Below are 23,999 nucleotides of genomic sequence, written 5' to 3' on the forward strand. Positions count from 1 at the left end.
TCAAACTTGGCGAGCATTCATATTTCATATGGACGGACTTAACTACCGAACCGCATGCCCAAATTCCTTTCAAAACTTCAACTTTTGAGGTTAAGGCTCGGGGCCCTACTTGGCCCTTCAACAAGCCTATCTTTGTCCTTCATGTCTATTGTGATGTCTCTGTCTTGCTTATGTCTCAATTTGTCTTCATTGCCCACTTTGCGTGGTGGTGTGTTGGATGATGCATCGTTCTCCTCAATCGCATCATGTCACTCTTTTATATTGGTCCACATATGGCCGGATGAGCGCCTCTTGAGGGATGCCACTTTGCTTGTCATGGCGTGAGGGTCACAGCCTACTCTCTTCATAGTATGGTTGTGAGATTCTCCCCCACTTAACTTAGTCATCATCCTCGATGACTTACTCGGGTCACAATCATATTGCAGATTGTGACATTCTGGTCGCGATAGGTTCGAATCCTGTGGCTCACGACTTGTATTATTTTTTTATCTTCTTTTCATTTAGTTGGCATGACTATAAATCTCGAATCCTACTACTCATGAATTTGACTTATCATACTTTTCAGTTAGTGGGCATGTCGGAGTGGTTATTGGGCATGACATAGAAATCATGTATGTTTTACCAGTGTAGGTTTGAATCCCGCCGCTCACTTGTATTATTTTTTTATCTTCTTTTCATGACTAGAAATCTCAAGTCCTACTACTCATGACTTCGACTTATAGATTTTCAATCAGTGGGCGTGCCGGCTTGGTTATCAGGAATGACTAGAAATCATGTGAACTTTGCCCAATCCTGCTTCTCATGATTCGTATTTTTTTTATCTTCTTTTCATTAAGAGGGCACGACTAGAAATCATGTGCCCATAGGTTCGAATGCTTACGACTTGTATTTTTTTAAGCTTCTTTTCATATAGTGGGCGTGACGGAATGGTTATCGGGCATGACTAGAAGTCTTGAATCCTACTACTTATGACTTCAACTTATTATGCTTTTCAATCCGTGGTCGTGTCGAAGTGGTTATCAGCATGACTAGAAATCATGTGAGCTCTGCCTGCGTAGGTTTGAATCTTGCCGCTCACGAATTGTATTTTTTTTTATCTTCTTTTCATTAAGAGGGTATGAATAGAGTGCTCACAACTAGAAATCTCGAATCCTACTGCTCACAACTTCGACTTGTTGTACTTTACAATCATCAGTTGGCGTGCCAGAGTGGTTATTGGGCATGACTAGAAATCATGTGGGCTCTGCTTGTAGGTTCGAATCCTACCACTAATGACTTGTTTCTTATTAAGCTTATGTTCATATAGTGGGCGTGTTGGAATGGTTATCGGGCATGACTAGAAATCTCGAATCCTACTGCTCACGACTTCGACTTATTGTTCTTTTCAATTAGTGGGCGTGCTTGAGTGGTTATTGTGCATGACTAGAAATCATGTGTGCTTTGTCTGTGCAAATTCGAATCTTTTGCCGCTCACGACATGTATTTTTTTAAGTTTCTTTTTATATAGTGGGCGTGACGAAATGGTTATCGGGCATGACAAGAAATCTCGAACCCTACAAATCCTATTGCTCACAACTTTGATTTATTGTGCTTTTCAATCAGTGGGCGTGTCGGAGTGGTTATCATGCATGGCTAGAAATCGTGTGGGTTTTGCTCGCGCAGGTTCGAATTCTGCCACTCATAAATTGTATTATTTTGCATGAATAGAAAGCGTTCATGACTAGAAATCTTGAATCTGCCCAGCCCAATCAATGGGCTTTACCCGCGCAGGTTCGAATCTTACCGTTCACGAATTGTAATATTCTTTTCATTAAGAGGGCATGATAGAAAGCATGTACGACTAGAAATCTCGAATCCTACTACTCAAAATTTCGACTTATACTCTTTACTCAGTGGGCGTGTTGGAGTGGCTATTGGGCATGACTTGAAATCATGTGGGCTTTTCTCGTGTTGGTTCGAATCTTGCCGCTCACAAATTATAATTTTTTAATCTTCTTGCGCGCACAACTAGAAATCTCGAATCCTGCTCAAATCATGTGGGGTATGCCCGCGCAGGTTCGAATCCTGCCGCTCACGACATGATTTTTTTTTAAGCTTCTTCCCATTTTTTTTATCTTCTTTTCATTAAGACGGCATGAATAGAAAGCGCCCACAACTAGAAATCTTGAATTCTACCGCTCCAAACTTCGACTTGTTGTACTATTCAATCAGTGGGTGTGCCAGAGTGGTTATCGGGCATGACTTGAAATCATGTGGGCTCTGTGTCACAACCATAGTATGAAGAGAGTAGGTTGTGACCCTCACGCCATGACAAGTAAAGGGGCGTCCCTCAAGAGACGCCCCATCCGGCCATATGCGAGCCAACATAGAAGAATGCCATGATGCGATCGAGGAGGACGATGCATCATCCAACACACCACCACGCAAAGTGGGTATTGAAGATATATGTTGAGTCATAAGCATAACAGAGACATCAGCATAGACATGAAGGACAAGATAGGCTTGTTAAAGGGCCAGGTAGGGCCCCGGGCCTTAATCTCAAAAGTCGGGGTTTTGGAAGGAATTTGGGCATGCGGTTCGGGAGTTAAGTCCGTCCATATGAAATATGAATGCTCGCCAAGTTTGGTGTCAATCGGACATTGGACGGACAATGCACGACACCGTATGACACCTCACCAAAATCATGTCTACACCTGGTAGAATGAAAATGGCTCAAAATGTACTGAAGGGGGTACCATGGTTTTAGCTCTCCACCACCTCTGGGCCCTGTGGCCTAAGTGAGCTACCCAGTGGCACATACGTGTGTCACAGTGTGGGTGAGCGTGTCGAGACGAGTGTCTCTGGCGACTTCCTTTGAAATGGGTTTTTGAAGGACAGTACCGGACGACACGGGCGTGCCGGTATTGCGCCCTAGCCCGCGTGTTGGAGGTTGCTACATACACCCGCTATTCGAGACGGTATCCGTAAATGACTCGACATGGGCACGGGAGGGCCTATGCCTCGATAGAACCCAGATGGATAGATGGTCGGGAAGTCCCAATGAGATGAACGACACGCAGGCCCATTCTCGATGGCATGACCGAATGAGTTATGATGGCCGACGACATCTCGAGACTTGGGATGGCACCAAGACATATGGACCCTATCGATGGGGATCGAGATGACAAGATGAGATGCGATGTTATATTGAGAGACCTTGGCCCGAGTAGAGGCAAGGTCGAGCCGAATGAGTTGGTCTAGCGTAGAGGCAAGTCGGATGTGTGGCAGATGATTGAACATACACGCACAGACGACGTATGTGGTTGAACAAGCTTGGATTCCGCACAAGCGATGTTCGATTGGCGAAGACAAACCTCGCCTAAGGTCCGACGAAGCCACAAAGCCGGGGCAAAAAATACATATGGGGCTTAATTCCCCTTAAGGCTAGTCGTGATCGTGTATAGATCGCGACGCCGCACGGTCAAGAAGGTAGGACCGTGACACTCTGCCCGCGCAAGTTCGAATCTTACTGCTCACAACTTCAGCTTGTTGTATTTTCAATCAGTGGGTGTGTCAGAGTGGTTATCAAGTATGACTAGAAATCATGTGGGCTCTACCTGCGCAGGTTTGAATCCTACCGCTCACAACTTGTATTTTTTTAAGCTTCTTTACATATAGTGGGCATGACTAGAAGTCTCGAATCATACTCACAACTTCGACGTATTATGCATTTCAATCAATGTGTGTGCCCGATGGTTATCGGGTATGACTAAAATTCATGTGGGCTCTGCCCGTAGGTTTGAATCCTGAATTGTATATTTTTTTAATCTTCTTTCATTAAGAGCGCATGAATAGAGAAATCTCGAATCCTACTGTTCACAACTTCGACTTGTTGTATCTATCAATCAGTGGGTGTGTTGGAGTGGTTATTAGACATGACTAGAAATCATATGGGCTCTGCCTGCTTGTGCAGGTTTGAATCTTGACGCTTACAATTTATATTTTGTATAGTGGGCGCGACAGAATGGTTATCAGGCATGATTAGAAATCTCGAATCCTGGGCTCTGCCTACTCATACAGGTTCGAATCCTGACGCTTACAATTTATATTTTATATAGTGGGCGTGATGGAATGGTTATCGGGCATGATTAGAAATCTCGAATCCTACTGCTCCCAACTTCTCTTCAATCAGTGGGTGCGCTAGAGTGGTTATCTGGCATGACTAGAAATCTTGTGGTCTCTACCCGCACAGGTTTGAATCCTGTTGCTCATGAATTGTGTTTTTTTTTTATCTTCTTTTCATTAAGAGGGCATGACTAGAAACCATGTGGGCTCTGCCCGCGTAGGTACTAAATGACTAGAAATCTCGAATCCTACTGCTCACAACTTCGACTTATTATGCTTTTTAATCAGTGGGCGTGTCAGAGTGATTATCGGGTTTGATTAGAAATCATGTGGGCTCTGCCCGCAGGTTCGAATCCTGCCGCTCATGATTTGTATTCTTTTTTAAGCTTCTTTTCAGATAGTGCGCATGAGAGAGGTTATCGGGCATGAATAGAAATCTCGAATCCTATTTCTCATGACTTCGATTTATTGTACTTTTCAATCAGTGGGCGTGTTAGAGTGGTTATTGGGCATGATTAGAAATTATGTGGGCTTTGTTTGTACAGGTTCGAATCTTACTGCTCACAACTTTGATTTATTGTACTTTTCAGCTGGTGTGTCGGAGTGGTTATCGGGCATGACTAGAAGTTTAAAAGAATCCTGCCACTCATGATTTGTATGATTCTTTTTTTTAAGCTTGTTTTCAAATAGTGGGCATGAGAGAATGGTTATCAGGCATGACTAGAAATCTCGAATTCTATTGCTCACGGCGACTTATTGTACTTTTCAATTAGTGGGCGTGCCGAAGTGGTTATCGGGCATGACTAGAAATCATGTGGGCTTTGCCAAGTACTTTTCAATTAGTGGGTGTGTTGGAGTGGTTATCATGGGCATGATTAGAAATCATGTGGGCTTTGCCCGTGCAGGTTCAAATCCTGTTGTGCCGCTCACGAAATGTATTTTCTTTAAGCTATTTCGAATCCTATTGCTCACAACTTTGACTTATTGTTGTGCTCTGTTGTGCTTTTCAATAAGTGGGTGTGCCAGAGTGGTTATTGGGAATGACTAGAAATCATGTGGGCTCTACTCTACCTGCGGAGGTTTGAATCTTGCCACTTGCGACTTGTATTTTTTTAAGCTTCTTTTCATATAGTGGGCATGACGGAATGGTTATCGGGCATGACTAGAAATCTCGAATCTTATTGCTCACGACTTCGACTTATTGTGTTTTTCAATCATTGGGTGTGCCGGAGTGGTTATCGGGTATGACTAGAAATCATGTGCCCGCGTAGGTTTGAATGCACTTATTGTGCTTTTCAATCATTGGGCGTGCCGGAGTGATTATCGGGCATGACTAGAAATCAAGTGGGCTTATCGAGCATGACTAGAAATCATGTGGGCTCTGTTCACACAGATTGAATATTATGCTTTTCAATCAGTGGGCGTGCCGGAGTGGTCATGTGAGCTTATCGGGCATGACTAGAAATCATGTGGGCTCTACTCGTGCAGATTTGAATCCAGCCGCTCACGAATTGTAGTTTTTATCTTCTTTTCATTAACACGTCATGAATAGAAAGCGCTCACGACTAGAAATCTCGAATCCTTCTTTAAGCTATTTCGAATCTTATTGCTCACAACTTTGACTTATTGTTGTGCTCTGTTGTGCTTTTCAATAAGTGGGTGTGCCAGAGTGGTTATTGGGAATGACTAAAAATCATGTGGGCTCTACTCTACCTGCGGAGGTTTGAATCTTGCCGCTCACGACTTGTATTTTTTTAAGCTTCTTTTCATATAGTGGGCATGACGGAATGGTTATCGGGCATGACTAGAAATCTCGAATCTTATTGCTCACAACTTCGACTTATTGTGTTTTTCAATCATTGGGTGTGCCGGAGTGGTTATCGGGTATGACTAGAAATCATGTGCCCGCGTAGGTTTGAATGCACTTATTGTGCTTTTCAATCATTGGGCGTGCCGGAGTGATTATCGGGCATGACTAGAAATCAAGTGGGCTTATCGAGCATGACTAGAAATCATGTGGGCTCTGCTCACACAGATTGAATATTATGCTTTTCAATCAGTGGGCGTGCCGGAGTGGTCATGTGAGCTTATCGGGCATGACTAGAAATCATGTGGGCTCTACTCGTGCAGATTTGAATCCAGCCGCTCACGAATTGTAGTTTTTATCTTCTTTTCATTAACACGTCATGAATAGAAAGCGCTCACGACTAGAAATCTCGAATCCTACTACTCCCAACTTCGACTTGTTGTACTCTTCAATCAATGGGTGTACTAGAGTGGTTATCGAGCATGACTTGAAATCATGTGGGCTCTGCCCACGCAGGTTTGAATCCTGCCGCTCGATAATTGTATTTTTTTAATCTTCTTTTCATTAAGAGGGCATGAATAGAAAGCGCTCATGACTAGAAATCTCGAATCCTACTTCTCACAACTTCGACTTGCTGTACTTTTCAATTAGTGGGCGTGCCGGAGTGGTTGTCGGGTAGGACTAGAAATCCTGTGGGCTTTACTCGTGTGGGTTTGAATCCTGCCGCTAACGACTTATATTTTTTTAAGCTTCTTTACATATAGTGCTGCTCACGACTTATATTTTTTTAAGCTTCTTTACATATAGTGCCGCTCACGACTTATATTTTTTTAAGCTTCTTTACATATAGTGGGCGTGACGAAATGGTTATTAGGCATGACTAGAAATCTTGAGTCCTACTGCTCACGATTTCGACTTATTATGCTTTTCAATTGGTGGGTATGTTGGAGTGATTATCTGGCATGACTAGAAATCATGTGGGCTTTGCCCACGTAGGTCCGAATCTCGCCACTCACGATTTGTATTTTTTTAAGCTTTTTTTCATATAGTGGGCTTGACGGAATGGTTATCGGGCATGACTAGAAATTTTGAATGCTACTGTTCATGACTTCGACTTATTGTGTTTTTCAATCAATGAGCATGCTAGAGTGGTTATCGGGCATGACTAAAAATCATGTGGGCTTTAATTGTGGAGGTTCGAATCTTGTTGGTCACAAAATGTATTTTTTTTTTTTATCTTTTTTCATTAAGACGACATGAATAGAAAGCGCGGACTAGAAATCTCTAACCCTACTTCACAACTTTGACTTGTTGTACTTTTCAATCAATAGGCATGCCGAAGTGGTTCGTGGCGAAGTGGTTATCAGGCATGACTAGAAATCATGTGGGCTTTGCCCACGTAGGTTCGAAGCCTGCCGCGCCGGCGTGATGCGCGGCATGATGTTGTACTTCTTCTCTCCTACTGCTCACAACTTCTATTTGTTGTACTTTTCAAATAGTGGGCGTGTTGGCCTTCTATTTGTTGTACTTTTCAAATAGTGGGCGTGTTGGCCTGGTTATCAGGCATGACTAGAATTCATGTGGGTTGCCTGTGTAGGTTCGAACCTTGTCGCTCACAACTTATATTTTTTTAAGCTTCTTACTGACGGAATCGTTATTAGGCATGACTACGGAATGGTTATTAGGCATGACTAAAAATTTCAAATCATCAATGGGTGTGTTGGCCTGGTTATTAGGCATGACTAAAAATCATGTGAACTCTAATTGTGCAGGTTTGAATCTTGTTGCTTATGATTTCTATTTTTAACGTTTCTTTTCATAAAGTGGGTGTAAGTGAGTGTGACAGAATGGTTATCGGGCATGACTAGAAATCATGTGCCCGCATGCATGTTCGAAGTAAGTGGGTGTGACAGAATTGGGTATCGGGCATGACTTCGACTTGTTGTGCTTTTCAATCATTGGGCGTGACGGAATGGTGGCATGACTAGAAATCTTGAATCCTACTAGTCATGACTTCAACTTATTGTGCTTTTCAATATGTGGGCGTGCCAGAGTGGTTATCGGGCATGACTCGAAATCATGTGGGCTCTGCTCGCACATGTTTGAATCTTTCCGCTCATGAATTGTATTTTTTTTATCTTCCTTTCATTAAGAGGGCATGAATAGGAAGCATTCACGACTAGAAATCTCGAATCCTACTCCTCAGAACTTCAACTTGTTATACTTTTCAATCAGTGGGCGTGTCGGAGTGGTTATCGGGCATGACCAGAAATCATGTGGGCTGTTACAGTGGAGGTTCAAATCATGTGGGTTTGTGGTAATAGTTACACGCTGTGTGTTTCGGGTAACTAGCCACCAATAGTCACCTTTGGGGTGATTCTAGAAAACGTCTATCAGTAAGGGTTACACGTTGTGTGTTTCAGGTAACCAACCATTAAGAGTCAATGGGAGGAAATAAGGAGGTGAGGTCCTTGTGGTAATGGTTACACCCTATGTGTTTCAAGTAACCAACTAGGAATAACCACCGAAGTAAAAGTGGCGTTGATGTTGTAGTGGCATTAATCACCTAATGCACCCCTATAGGGGAGTTCCTTACTCAGTATTTTTGTACTCACCTTGCTTTTTTTAAAATGATTTTTCAGGCGAAGTTGTGGCACGAAGGTGACGAGTAGGATGCCAAAATCAGTCACGGGGCGATTCAAGGATTCTTATATTTTTTTTTTTTTGTAGTCTCATTTTGTGGGAGAGACGTTTCCGCACTTTTGTATTAATTTAAACTATGTTGTGGATGCCTAATTTGTGGGAATTAGGCGATCACATCATATTTCCTTTTGATTTTAAATTTCCTCCTTGTTTTAAATAGCTTTCGGGCGACATTGTTTTATTTTATTTTATTTTAAAAGGGTACCGTGCGCATGATTTCTAATAAATTTCTGCATGATTTTCATCATTTTTCAAATAAATCTCATTATTTTTCGTAACGGCCCTGTCCGCTACTTATAAGTTAAGTTGGGTCGTTACAGTTGGTATCAGAGCCAGGTTATGGGATTCTGTAGACTGCTTACATCGTAAGCCAAAGAGTCGCCCATGACTGAACGGCAAACCCTCGTCTCTTCCAGGTACGCTTGGCCATAAAATGGAGGAATATGTATTGTCAAATATTGAAATTACATTGGTTATCCTGGATGATTTTATGTGGGCTTGTCAATCAAAATTAATGGATAATGCATGTTGCTTAATGTATGAATATGTATTGTCGAGTATTGATATTTTGATTGACTATCGTGTGTGGTTTTATGTACTTGTCAGTCATAAAGTAGTGTATAATACACGTTGTAAGAGAAAATTTTATGAGGTAATTAATTGTGGATTAGGAACGAAACAAGCGAAAGGATGTTTGGCCAAGTAACAAATTGGGGAGGTAAACGTGCTCGAAGCGGGCTGGCAAAGGTACAAGAGAACCCATCTTTGGAGGCCCCACTTCAAGAACAATCAATGAATGTGAGCCCAAATCAGGGGATAGGAGTTCCCCCATCTGGCCTACCGAGAGCAAACATTGATACTTCGGAAGTACCTAATATGGCTGTGATGATGGGGCTGATGAAATCCATTGGCACAACTGATCCCGACCTTAGCGCAAAGTGCCAGGCAGACGACCCGTCACAACCGGGGAGACGTCGACGCATCAGAAGAAAGCAAGTATTTTCGGGTTTTCAAAAGTCGGGACTCCGAAGTATTCGAGGGAAAATCCCAAGGACCTTGTCGTAGCTGAATTATGGTTGTCAGCTATTGATGAAATTTTTTGACGCATGAAGTGTCCAGAGGAACATAGACTGAGTTGCGTGACCTATTTGTTACGTGAAGATGTTAAACTGTGGTGGCAATCAACCTCCCAGGCGATTGCTGCAGACGAGGATGACATCACCTAGACGCAATTTAGAAAAGCGTTTCTCCGAAAATACTTCAAACCATTGGTGCGATATAAGAAGCAATGCGAATTCCTAAGCATAGAGCAGGGAAACAGGTCAGTAGAGGAGTATGAACGAGAGTTCACCCGTTTGTCCCATTTCGCCCTAATAATGGTCTCAACGGAAGAGCTGAAAGTAGAATGTTTTGTTATGGGTTTGTGGCCCGATGTTTGAGGGGCGGTATCAGCTCACGTTCCACCTGACTACGCAACGACACTTCGACTTGCCGAGATGCTTGATGATAGGGAATATCCAACAGAAGACACCCAAATCCACTTAAACACGTTAGTTGACCAGAAGAGAAAGAGAGAGCAGACGTCACCTACCTCCTCAAAGATATCTTGGCACCATGCCAAGACAAATTTAAACCAAAAGCACAGGCAACCAAAGGCTTGCCCACAGAACACGCCACATGACAGACCATGTTGCTCGAACTGTGGGAGACGTCATCTAGGACAGTGCAGGTTTAAGAACAGGGTATGTTTCAACTGTCACCAAGAAGGCCACGTTGTCGCGCACTGCACCCAAGGGTGAGCAACTAGTGCTAATAGACCCCCTGATAACCAACCAACCTCAAACCTGAGGCCAGCTCTGCAACAGGGGCTAATGTATGCTACCTCTTGTCAGGAGGCAGAAAACTCCAGCACTGCAGTCACAGGTACGCTCTCTATTCTTGGGTACTACGCACAGGTCTTATTTGATTCAGGGTCAACCCACTCTTTTATCTCCACTAATCTTGTAAAACACGCAAGAGTAGAAGTTGAACCACTAGGGTACGGGATGTCTGTGGGTACCCCAGCAGGGGTAAGTATGAAAGCCTTCGAGAGGGTAAAGGATGGTTAGTTGTGTGTGTCAAACCACACGATAGATGTGACGCTGATAGTCCTAGATATGGTCAATTTTGACGTTATCTTAGTGATGGTGTTAATATAACACATGCGGAAGCAATTTGGATCTTAGGCACTTTTAGAACATCAATTATAGTAAATAACTAGCATGTTCATAAGTATTAAAACTTAATGAGTTTGAATACTAACCTTTTGTAGCTCAAATTTCTTTTTTCTCACGAACTGGTTTCTAACCACCACTAGTGTCTTCTCCACTATCATCCGGCCTTAGAACGGGATTGTGGAATCCGGTGAGTGACTAAACTTGGGAGGGATTTTGTATATATGAAGAGACTGTTTGTGAGAGGTTTTTCTCAAGGTTTTTCACCAACAAGAAGACGTTTCATGTATATGATCTCTCTATTTATAGAGCCATGTTTGCATGTTCATACAAATTTGAGATCACCAAATTTTGACACTCAAAATTCCACTCAAATGTTTGGGATTATGTGGCAGCATGCATGCTTGAGTTAACCAAATTTTGACACTCAAGATTCCACTCAAATTTGTGGCGTTTATTTGGCAAGAATGCAAGTTTGGTTAAACCAAATTTCGAAACCAATGTTGACTTCAGTCAACATTGTGACTTTCTTCATTTTGATTCAACAATCAATTTGAATTATTAATTTCAAATTAAAGTAAAATATTAATTCAAATGTCAATCCCAATTAATTCTGACACATATTTGATTAAGATATTTAAATCTTATTTAAATATATCAGATTCTCTCTTTTTGTTTAATTCGTAAATAAAACAAAAATGCGGTTAAATATATGGTATATATGTAGCGCATTCTCCCTAATTTGAATTCGAACACCTTGAACTCACTCGTCACATTGTTCTATGGTTTAGTCCTATATGAGCTAACTGAGGGACCTAATGGACCTATAGATCATGGGCTCCAACGATCCAAGATTAATCGGTTAAACTCATTAACCTTGTTAACCAACATTCGTTAACTACTAGAACATTTCACTATAGCCTAGTAGTTGCACTCCCCTCACTGTAAATATATTTCTGTCCATTTGATATAACCATGATTAGTAAGTTGATCATTCACAGGTTGTTCGTAACTAGAGTTGGGTCAATTTACCATTTTACCCTTGAAGTTACTTTTCGTTTCTTATGTCTCACTGATCCTCTAATGAACAATTGGTATGTGGTCCAACTAGTAAACCGAATCTCTCTCAGGCCAATGAGAGGGTTGGGCCCCTTGTTCAAGACTTGGAGTAAGTACTTAAGGGAACTACCTCTCTTCTATTCCTAAAAGTGGGTAGGAGTGAATTCCATCTTGCACCCCACGTCCCCAACTATTTACCCAGTCTTACCCCTGAAATGGGAGGCATATTGAGTCGGCGAACTTGAGCCACTCTCACCCATGCAAATCTAAGGATAATTCCGAATAAACAGAAGTTCATGGTTAGCTTAGGATTAAGATCGAGTTACCTAGGTTATCAAATAAATAAAAAATCAGTCTCAACAGTAAACGACATTATAAAGTGAGAGTGATTTTCTTCATGGTCTGATCTTATGCAATACTCATTGCATAGGACGCCCCCACTCACATGTCTCCACATGTACAATTTTAGTAATCACATTGTTTATATCATATACAAAAGTGGGCTGCATCCATAGTGTCCCCAGAATAAGGTACTCAGCCTTATCCTTATACTATAGACCATTTTGGCTATATACTTGAACTTGATCAACTCTTATGTCTCTACATATAGTTCAAGTAATCATACTATAGCTAGTGTGTTCTTAGTTTATTGGATTTAGATTAATGATCGTAAAGTTCATTTTATTCAATAACAATCTTTACTGAATAAACAACAATAATGACTTTATTGAAAATAAAATATGTTTTTGTATACAAACTATGAGTTTTAGGACATAAAACCCAACACTTAGGGATGAAGTAGTTAGCTAAAAACCATGCATCCATTGATTGCTTCAACAAGGAGGTGGTGTTCAGACCTCCTAGTCAGCCAAGCTTCAAGTTCAAGGGGACTAGGGAGGGAACGGTCTTGAGGATAGTCTCGACATTAAAGGCAAGGAAGATTTTATCTTAGGGTGCTTGGGGGATATTAGCTCATATGGTGGAATTAGGGCGAGCTGAGGCAAGCATTAACTCAGTGGCAGTAGTGAGAGAATTCGTGGACGTGTTCCTAGAAGATCTCCTGAGCCTACCCCCAGAGCGTGAGATGGAATTCGAAATTGTACTTGAGCTAGGAACAACCCTATATAAAGAGCCCCGTACAGAATGGACCTTGCTGAACTGAAAGAACTAAAGTTGCAACTTCAAGAGCTACTAAGCAAAGGCTTTATACAACCAAGTGCGTCTCCTTGGGGAGCCCAATGATATTTGTGAAGAAGAAGGACGGCTCTATGAGCTTATGCATGGACTATCGAGAACTTAACAAAGTGACAATTAAAAACAAGTATCATTTACCCCGAATCGACAACCTGTTTGACCAGTTGCAAGGAGCAGTTGTGTTCTCAAAGATTGACTTACGGTCAAGCTACCATCAATTGAGGATTAAGGAGAGTGATATCTCAAATACAGCCTTTCGCACGAGGTATGGACATTATGAGTTTAGGGTAATGTCGTTTGGCTTGACCAACGTTCCAACAACATTTATGGGGTTGATGAACAAAGTGTTCAGAGAGTTCTTAAACAACTTCATGATCGTCTTCATTGATGATATCCTTGTGTATTCCAAGACTAGGGAACAACATGAGGAACATCTTCGGAAAGTGCTGACCACTCTGAGAGCGAACAAATTTTTGCAAAGTTCTCCAAGTGTGAATTCTGAGCATAACAGGTGGGATTTCTTGGGCATGTAGTTTCACGCATGGGAATCACCTTAGACCCAACAAAGATTGAAGTGGTGACGAATTAGCCTTGCTCGACCACAGTGATTGAGGTACGAAGTTTCCTTGGACTTGCAGGGTATTATAGGCAGTTTGTGAAGGATTTCTCCAAGATCGCCACCCCCCTCACTGAGTTGACCAAGATAGGAAAGTCGTTCACCTGGAATGATCAGTGCGAGGTTAGTTTCAAAGAACTTAAACAGAGGTTAGTAACAACCCCGATACTCACTGTACCGTTAGGAGATGGAAGCTTTGTAGTGTACAGTGATGCTTCAAAAAGGGGGTTAGGATGTGTCCTCATGCAACATGGGAAGATTATTGTCTATGCTTCACGTTAACTAAAAGCATACGAGCGAAACTATCCCACCCACGATCTAGAACTGGCAGCAGTGGTATTTGCATTGAAGATTTTGAGACACTACCTTTATGGAGAAAGGACCCAAATTTTCACTGACCACAAAAATCTTAAATAATTCTTTTACTCAGAAGGAGTTAAACATGAGACAACGCAGGTTGTTGGAGTTGGTTAAAGACTATGACGTGGAGATACTCTATCACCCGGGAAAGGCGAATGTGGTAGCTAATGCGTTGAACCAAAAATCAGCACACGCGTCTGCTCTAATCACCATACAAAAAGCGATCCAGCAGGATCTGGAACGCGCCGGTGTAGCAGTGGCCATGGGGGAGGTCGCCACTCAATTGGCCCAGTTAACGATACAACCGACCTTGAGGCAACGTCTTATTGAGAAACAACATGGTCATCCAAATTTGGTTGGAAAAAGACGTTTGATAGATGTCAACCAGACCGAGGAGTTTTCATTGACAATCGATGGGGGGCTCTTGTACCATGGGTGGTTGTGTGTGCCAAATGAAGAAGAACTGAAGGTAGAAATCCTAACCGAGGCTCACTACTCGCCATTCGCCCTACATCCTGGCAGTACCAAGATGTATCAAGATTTGAAACGACATTATTGGTGGCGGAATATGAAACGTGATGTGGCCGAGTTCGTGAGCAAGTGTCTGGTTTGTCAACAAGTCAAAGCCCCAAGGCAGAAGTCGGCGGGACTATTACAACCACTTAATGTACCTGAATGGAAGTGGGAGAACATCGCCATGGACTTTATCATGGGATTACCGAGGACGGCCAGAGGCTACACAGTTATATGGGTTGTGGTTGATAGGCTCACAAAGTCAGCTCACTTCCTCCCAGGGAAGTCCACTTATTCCGTGGATAAATGGACTCAGTTGTACTTAAAGGAAGTAACAAGATTGCACGGGGTACCGATATCCATTGTGTCAGATAGGGATCCCCATTTCACATCAAAGTTTTGGAAAAGTCTTCAGAAAGCGTTGGGTACACGACTAGAGATTAGTACAACATTTCACCCACAGATGGATGGGCAAACTGAACGTTTAAACTAGATACTGGAGGACATGTTACGGGCCTGTATGTTGGACTTTTCCGGTAGCTGGGACACACATTTTCATCTCATAGAGTTAGCTTATAACAACCGTTATCAAGCAACGTTGGGTATGGCACCTTTTAAGGCCTTATACGGGAAGAAGTGTCAATCCCCAGTGTGTTGGGATGAAGTGGGAGAACGCAAGTTGTTGGGCCCCGACTTAGTGCAAGCAACTAATGAGGCAATTAAAAAAATAAGGACTAGAATGCGTACGGCCCAGAGCAGGCAAAAGAGTTATGCAGATGTGAGACGAAGAGATTTGGAGTTTGAGGTGGGAGACAAAGTATTCCTTAAGGTGGCTCCCATGAAAGGCGTTCTTAGGTTCGGACGCAAAAGGGAAGTTAAGTCCACACTTCATTGGACCATTTGAGATCTTAGAGCGAGTGGGACAAGTAGCTTACCGGTTGGCCCTACCACCTATACTCTCAGGAGTCCACATTGTGTTCCATGTATCGATGTTGCGACAATACATAGCTGACCCATCTAGATTTCAAACCTCTACGGTTGGATAAGGGTTTGAACTATGAGGAAGAACGAGTGCAAATTGTGGATAGAGAAATGAAAACTCTACATAATCGAGAGATCGCATTGGTCAAGGTATTATGGCGGAATCACCTGCTGGAAGAAGCCACTTGGGGACGAGAGGAGGAAATGATCAGCAAGTACCCTAAGCTCTTCAGAGCGGAATGTAGGTAGCGCAAGCCTTATGTATTCAAGTGAAGCTTTCGGGGGACAAAAGTTTCTTTTTGGGGGAATATTGTAAGGCCCACGTTTTGGGCCCATGGCCCAATAACAAAATCAGACTTATAAAAAAATAAGCCCTAGGGTTCACTAGCAATCTGAATGCTGAGTATAATCTGATCGTTGCGTGTAATTGTCTGTATCCAAACGTTTATTTGAAAATGGGTCGAACAGATTCGTCCAATGGCTAGGTACTGTGTAACAATTTGAATGCTGAGTATAATCTGGTCACTGTGTGCAATTGTTTGTATCCTGATGGTTGGGTAATCTGTTTGTGGTGTAACCTGATGGTTGGGTAATCTGTTTGTAGTGTAACCTGATGGTTGGGTAATTTGTTTGTGGTGTAACCTGATGGTTAGGTTGTGTAGTCTGGATAGGTGTAATCGGATTGTTGTGTAGTCTGGATAGGTGTAATCGGATTGTTGTGTAATCGAATTTTGGTGTAATCGAATGGTTGTGTAATCGGATGGTTGTGTAATCGGATTGTTGTGTAATCTGATTGTCGTGTAATATGGTTAGGTTGTGTAGTTCGGATATGTGTCGATTGCCGGCATATTGTGCTTGTAGGTAGCCATGGTTAAGGGGTTTGTGGTAATAGTTACACATTGTGTGTTTCGGGTAACTAGCCACCAATAGTCACTTTTGGGGTGATTCTAGAAAACGTCTATCCAGTAAGGGTTACACGCTGTGTGTTTCGGGTAACCAGCAATTAAGAGTCAATGGGAGGAAATAAGGAGGTGAGGTCCTTGTGGTAATGGTTACACGTTGTGTGTTTTGGTTAACCAACTAGAAATAACCACCAGAGTAAAAGTGGCGTTGATGTTGTGGTGGCAGTAATCACCTAATGCGTGTTTTGGTTGATCGCCTTGTGACGATTCATATGTTGACCTCATTAGGGGAGTTCCTTACTGAGTATTTTTATACTCATCCTGTTTTTTTTAAATGATTTTTCAGGCGAAGCTGTGGCATGGAAGTGACGAGTAGGATGCCAAAGTCAGTAATGGGGCTATTCAAGGATTCTTATGTTTTTTTTTTTTTTTTGTAGTCTCATTTTGTGGGAGAGATGTTTCCACACTTTTGTATTAATTTAAACTATGTTGTGGATATCTAGTTTGTGGGAACTAGGCGGTCACATCAAACTTCCTTTTGATTTTAAATTTCCTCAGTGTTTTAAATAACTTTCGGCGGCATTGTTTTTTTTTATTATTATTTTAAAAGGGTACCCTGGGCCCTGCGCATGATTTCTAATAAATTTCTGCATGATTTCTAATAAATTTCTGAGAAATCAATTTCGGCATGATTTCTAATAAATTTCTGCATGATTTTCATCATTTTTCAAATAAATCTCATTATTTTTCGTACCGGCCCTGACCGCTACTTATAAGTTAAGTTGGGTTGTTACAGGGCGTGCGGAGTAGTTATCCAGGCATGACTAAAAATCATGTGGGCTTTACCCGAGCAGGATTACTTTGACTTATTGTGTTTTTCAATTAGTGGGCGTGCTGGAGTGGTTATCCGGGCATGACTAGAAATCATGTGGGCTTTGTCTGTACAGGTTTGAATCCTGCGCTCACGAATTGTATTTTTTTATCCTTTTCATTAAGAGGGCATGAATAAAAAGCTTTCACGACTAGAAATCTTGAATCCTACTGTTTTTGAATTGAATTCTGCTGCTTACAACTTTTATTATTTTTTATTTATTATTTTTTACTTCTTTTCATTTATTTATTATTAGGTTTGAATCATGTTGCTTATGACTTTTATTATTTTTTTATTTCTTTTCATTTATTTATTATTTTTTACATCTTTTCATTTATTTATTATTTTTTACATCTTTTCATTTATTTATTATTTTTTATTTCTTTTCATTTAGTTTTTTATTTCTTTTCAGATTACACCTTCTAGGTTCGAATATTGCCGCTCTATTTTTGTTTTATCTTCTTATGTGGGCTCTGCTTGTGTAAGTCGAATCCTACCGCTCACCGCTCACAACTTGTATTATTTACTTGTATTATATTTTATCTGACTAGAAATGGTTATTGGGCATGATTAAAAATGGTTATCCACATGACTAGAAATCATGTGGGCTATGCGCACAAGTTCAAATCCTGCCGCTCTCTCATAATTAGAAATCTCGAATCCTACTGCTCCATGATGCTTTTTAATCAATGGGCGTGCCAGAGTGGTTACTGGACATGACTAAAACTCATGTGGACTCTACCCTCAAATCCTGCCGCACACAAATTTTTTTTTTTTTTTATCTTTTCATTTAGTGGGGATGACTAGAAAGCTCTCACAACTATAAGGGAGGACTAGAAAGCTCTCACAACTACAAGGGACTATAAGGGATGACTAGAAAGCTCTCACGACTATAAATCTCGAATTCTACTTCTCACAACTCTGACTTATGCTTTTATCGGGCATGACTAGAAATCATGTGGGCTATTCCCACGCAAGTTCGAATCCTACCGCTCACGACTTGTATTATTTTTAGCTTCTTTTCATTTACTGAGCTTGACGATTTTGAATCCTACTGCTTAGGACTACAACTTGTTGTGCTTTTCAATGAGTGGGCGTGCCGGAATGGTTATCGGGCATGATTAAAATACCAACAAATTGAAGCTTCATAGATCCAAGCCAACTAAAAGTTAAAATCATGGGTCAACCAACAATCTCTGAAAATTCTAATATTTTGTTTGAGGATGTTTGAACAAATATGGAACAAAAAATGACATAAATTTAATAGAACAGAGAATGAATGAGTTTGGGAAAGAATCTCAGTCTGAGGATTGCTTTCAACTTTTATTCTCCCATGGCAGATGCAAAAGCTTTGATCTCATCAATGGAGGAATCAGCAAATAAAGTAAACTCTTCATGTAAAGTTGCTTTTATTCTCTAAGCAAAGAAGGCTGAAAAGGGGAGCAATCTGATTCCACAACCCCACCAAATAGCTTAAGATGAAGATTCTAGTTTTTTCACAAACTTCTTGGCCTGTAAAACAACAAATGATTCATTTGATAAGATCTCAATTTTTCAATGTCTTCTCCTCATTTTTGGTTCTGTTCTTGAGTAGAACACGAACAAGAACAAAACAAGAACGAGAACAAAAACAAGAACAAGAGTTTGGTTATGTTTGAGGTTTCTGATTTTCAAAAACTGGGCTACTATTGAAAACTGAGAAATATATTTATACTCTTAAGAAATTCTTAGATACTAACAATCTGACATCTAGAGTGTCGAGCGGAAAGGAAATACCTGTTCTAGAGTTAGGAACATGATAACGTTCCATGATCCTAGCCTCCCGAAATTCGGGATAAAGCCCTTGTAAAACGCCAGAGGTCCCTGCAAAATGTAATTCCCAGATGGTATTACGATATGCAAATCCCATGGTAAAAGACAGATATTGGGATGATAAGAAACTGTTAAAGAAACACTAGGAAGTGTATGAAAACATACATCATTTCTTAAAGTCTTGATGAAACAATCAATTGTGCTTTTGTAAGTTGAATCCCCCATCATTCTTGACTTCACCTGCCAAAAAAAGGTATATGACAACGTGCGAATGACTCCGATTCTCCAAAAGAAGGCCGTGCAATAAAAAATAATCAATGTGCATTGTTAGGAATCACGAATTTCCACAATGGTATGATATTATCCACTTTGAGCATAAGCACTCATGGGTTTGCTTTTGGTTTCCCCATAAGGCCTCATACCAATAGAGTTATATTCCTTACTTATAAATCTATGATCTAAATCCATGATCAACCCCTTAATTAGCCGATGTAGGACTCCTCTCTCAACAATCCTCCTCTCAAACAAAGTACACCATAGAGCCTCCCTTGAGGCCTATGGAGCCCTCGAACAACCTCCCCCCCTTAATCGAGACTCGACTCCTCTAGAGCTCTCGAACAAAGTTTACCCTTTGTTCGACACTTGAGTCCCTTTTAACTACACCTTCGAAGCACACAATTTCTTTGTTCGACATTTGAGGATTCTATTAACATGACTAAGTTAAAGAGCATAGCTTTGACACCATATTAGGAATCACAAACCTCCACAATGGTATGATATTGTCCACTTTGAACATAAGCTCTCATGACTTTGCTTTTAGTTTCCCCAAAAAGCCTCATACCAATGTATTCCTTACTTATAAACCCATGATCAACCTCTTAATTAGCCGACGTGAGACTTCTCTCCCAACATGCTTTTCAGTTAACATGAACCAGCATGAATTGTTACTATATATATTCAAAAGAGTGTGAAACCAAAAAGTTATAAAATGAAGACACCAAGAAAAAGGGGACATGGCATGGATATAGAGAGATTACCACGTCGACCGGGGAGCCAATACAGACAGCGAAAAACCCTGCTCCAAGACCAGAAAGCAGATGAGTCAAAACATTATCTGTGAAACCTGGAATTTTCAAAATTGTCTGCAGAACAACATAGAGTAAGATAAGAATCAGCAAAAAAAGACCCCAAGATTAGTTCTACAAAGATAAATTTCCAACGATTTTACCTGTTTCACTTGATCGTAGCTGGCTAGTTCTGCGGCATTTATAATAGCATTTCTTGCAATATTCGGTCCAATGCCAGTCCATAGAGCTCCAACTCCTTCCTATATGTTATATACAAATCGTAAAATGGAAATGATAATACATTTTTCTTGACCCTGAGGTTAAATAGCTAACCTGTCTAACAATGGTAGAATATGCATTCAATGCCCCAGAATAGCGCCTAGGCACGCCAGGAGGTAACTTTCCTTCTGCTTGAAGTCTAACTTTCACAAGATCAGTTGGATTTGCTACTGTGATCCCTATAGCACCTGTTAACGGAGGACGAAAGGAAAATGAGTTAATTTTATTTTAGCACACAAGCAGTAGAGGGGTTTGTCGGAAGAGGAATGCTATCGAGTACAAGCATATTGTGTCGTGAAAGAGTGCAGTGTGTGGCTCGATTAAGAATTTCCCAACCCTTTTCCTTCATACATGTTCTATTTGCTGATATTGTTATTATTTTCTACTTAGAGAAACTCATGATTTTCAAAAATTCTCCACCATCCTCAACAAGAAATACATGCATTAACGCTACAAACAAATACGTGAACTATTACATGTGCAATCATGGATTCGAGAACAAACATTACATGCAGCATAAAGTCAAATCCATGCTCACCAGTTGTCAGTGCAGCAAGAATCTTCTTAGTCAAAGGAACATCACCAACAAAGTCACTGCCCACGTAGAAGTTCTTAACCTATGATGTAAAATCAATATACGAGTTTGTGTTAGATATGATCTAAGAAAGACAGAACAGTAGGCATAGAGCCTGGACTTCAAAAACTTACAGGCTCATACAACCCAATCCTTAAGCCTCCAAACACGCATTGACGATGCAATCCAGGAACAATTCCTTTCCACAGGGACGCCATACCTTCCTCTCTGGCTATGGTTGCAACCGTACCCAGCATACCCCTATATTTCGGTAAGACATCGCCGACAACTGCCTTCTTTTGTAGCTGAAGCCTAACCTTGGCAGTGTCTAGAGGAATAGTACATATCTGCATCAATATCAAAAGCAATCCAATTTTAGCCAAACAATCATCTCAGATCATTGAATATCTCAATAGTTTCTTGAGTGCATGACTTAAACAGAACAATCTGGTTTTCAATTTTAGTCATCTGTTCTCAATGATTAAGCTTATAATATCTACTTGTAGCATCTTACATTTCAAAAACACTTTTGAAATTTTAGCTAAATAGTTAGAACATCAAAACTTCAAGGCATCGTAGATAACGAAAAATCAGTTCTAAATTCTATTGATGACCGAGATCACTCGAACCAGAAGTCAAACTCCAACCGCATGTAAGATCAAACCCTGTTTAAAGCGAAATTGACCGATCAAGTATCGCTTGATCGAGCCAATCCCAATGCATGGTTAACCAGAGTTGAAAATAATCAAGAAGCAGATCAAATCAGCAAATTATCTCACAAATCCACACTCGAAATTTGAATTCGACAACAAAAAACTCCACAAAACACTAACACTTCTTCCCCAAATTCCAAACAAGAACGGAAACAAAATTTAAAGAACGAACTTCTTAGAAACACGATTGTCAAAAGGGTTTAAGAAGATGCGATGCAGTGCAGTGTGTTATGTATATATACAGTGAGAAATCAGGAAATTACCTCGGCAAAACAAGCAGCGAAAGCACTACTGGCAAACGTACCGGCGAATGAGATATCAGATTTGCCCTTCGAATCGGCAACCATGGCTTAACCGGAAACTGAACCGGCGAGAAGAAGATGAAATGGGGAATTTGAAACAAACCTAGAAAGCGAAATGGAGTAAGAAGAAGAATACTGGGCGCGATCCTTGAGGAATCTAGGGAAAAGCAAAACGAGAAAGAAATAGCGTGTTGGCGGCGTTTTCTCGGGGTTCGTTCTCCTGCGCCAGCAGCGCCACTCCGGCAATCACTGTATTTGTATTTGATAATAAAAGTTTCAAATTATTTAATTCCAATTTAATTTTGAAAAAGCCTAATACATTTCTACCAAATTTTTACCTAACCAAAAAAATTGTTGTCTTTGATTTAATAAAATTTGGATTAAATTATAAATATTTATATTATTTTTTTTACTTTAAAATTGACATGATTATCACTTGAAACGACATAATGAGTAATTTAAAATTTAAAATTTTAAAAATTATAATAACTTTGATAAATATAATATTTGATGTTTTTATTTTTGTCCAATCATTATAACATAAATATAATTATTAATTAATTAATATGGAAGTCAACATAAACATAATTAAAATAATCAGTCTACGGACTAAGATCGTAATTCAAATTTTCCTTGAACTAAGTTGATAATTAACATTATTTTTATAGTTTACAAGGATAATGCAATTTGAACCATTATTTAAATTAAGGTTAAATCTTAAAATTAAATTTAAAAATACTCTCACATTAACATTTTTAGTTTTTATAAAAAAAGAAAATTAATTTTTTACTAACGACAAAATACTATATTTAAAGAAATTTTTATTAATTTAGTCAACAAATATTTTATTAATTCAAACATAATTTAGACATTTAGTCTTATTATTTTTAAAACGTTGAATTTTCTTACCTATCAAATACAAATATGAAAACTTAGAAGCAAGAAATATTTGATACCTAATTGAAAATTTAGACTTTGTATAATAATAATTTTATTTTTTATTTTTTATTTTTTAACCTATAAATATTACTTTTACTTACTAGTTTCATCGTCAGTTATTTACCTTTTGACTGTGCTTAAAAAATAAATAAAAAATTAAAGTCTAATTTTAATGTATCAATTAAATATGGTACATAAATAGAGTGACAATGACATGACATGACCTATTCTTTAATATAAAATTCCATTAAAAAAAAAAAGTTAAAAAAGAAAAATGAAGAAATGAAATTAACTAATTCATAATTATAATTTATTGTTGGACCATATTCAAAATATGGTTGAATTGATAAGGTTTCATTAAAGGCGAGCCTTTTAGGCTCTTAATGAATTAACGGACCAACTAACAAATTAGAAGATGCCACGTGGAGTCCAAATATTGACCCTCCCAGCCCCGTTGAAGATGACGTGGGGTGGCATATTTGATTGGAAGAGACACGTCGAGTCAAAGTCCAACTTCCACGTCCGGTTGGTATCGATTGTATTACAGAATGCATTGACACGTCATCTTTTTTTGTAGGCTCTTATTGCATTTATTTTCTAGCAGGGAAGCACTGACTTAGTCTAAGCTCTGGTACACAAACATGGGCAGAAGACTTAGTCTTCGCAATGGTATCCGACATCTAAAGATGAGACGCTACCCCATATAATTTTGTATCAAGTGAAGGACAACATGGTAAGTGCTAGCCTGCTCGTTGTCGTCCATGGTGGAGTTACCTGACGAACTTGTCTTATATGTCATGAAGTTGCCCAAGGTTGTAGGACATTACCCCTAGTACAAGCCAGCTCAACTGGATACTCGCATGATCAACGTCCTCCCATAGGATGGACCCTCAGTGCAGGATAATCACTGACTAACCATGTGATCAACGTCCTACCACAGAACGAATCCACCATGTAGAGTAGTTGATCTACCAATGAGTAACACGAACC

At 40.2% G+C, this 23,999-nt stretch overlaps 1 protein-coding gene and 1 non-coding gene across 2 annotated transcripts; one reads left to right on the forward strand and one right to left on the reverse strand.

Annotated features, from left to right (window-relative positions):
• Window positions 1-1,194: 1,194 nt before the first annotated feature.
• On the forward strand, window positions 1,195-1,274 carry TRNAS-AGA. Its single transcript has one exon. It is a non-coding gene; the product is annotated as a tRNA-Ser (tRNA).
• Window positions 1,275-18,450: 17,176 nt separating this feature from the next.
• LOC111466242 (mitochondrial uncoupling protein 1-like) lies at window positions 18,451-22,330 on the reverse strand. Its single transcript, XM_023110846.1, has 9 exons — window positions 22,032-22,330; window positions 21,190-21,402; window positions 21,020-21,098; window positions 20,536-20,669; window positions 20,364-20,462; window positions 20,173-20,277; window positions 19,301-19,375; window positions 19,100-19,186; window positions 18,451-18,835 (listed from the first exon to the last, which is right to left on the reverse strand). The coding sequence occupies exons 1-9, from the start codon at window positions 22,113-22,115 to the stop codon at window positions 18,797-18,799; spliced, it is 915 nt and encodes a 304-aa protein (XP_022966614.1). The 5' UTR covers window positions 22,116-22,330; the 3' UTR covers window positions 18,451-18,796.
• Window positions 22,331-23,999: the final 1,669 nt, after the last annotated feature.

This window comes from Cucurbita maxima, unplaced genomic scaffold (genome assembly GCF_002738345.1).
Source record: "Cucurbita maxima cultivar Rimu unplaced genomic scaffold, Cmax_1.0 Cma_Scf00030, whole genome shotgun sequence".
In the NCBI taxonomy this organism is placed as follows: Eukaryota; Viridiplantae; Streptophyta; class Magnoliopsida; order Cucurbitales; family Cucurbitaceae; genus Cucurbita; species Cucurbita maxima.

Coding starts and splice junctions, on each gene's coding strand:
- LOC111466242 (XM_023110846.1), bottom strand. CDS start 22,115: ATGGTTGCCGATTCGAAGGGCAAATCTGATATCTCATTCGCCGGTACG. Junction 21,403..22,031: donor TCGCTGCTTGTTTTGCCGAG/GTAATTTCCTGA, acceptor ATATTGATGCAG/ATATGTACTATTCCTCTAGA. Junction 20,278..20,363: donor GCTACGATCAAGTGAAACAG/GTAAAATCGTTG, acceptor GTTGTTCTGCAG/ACAATTTTGAAAATTCCAGG.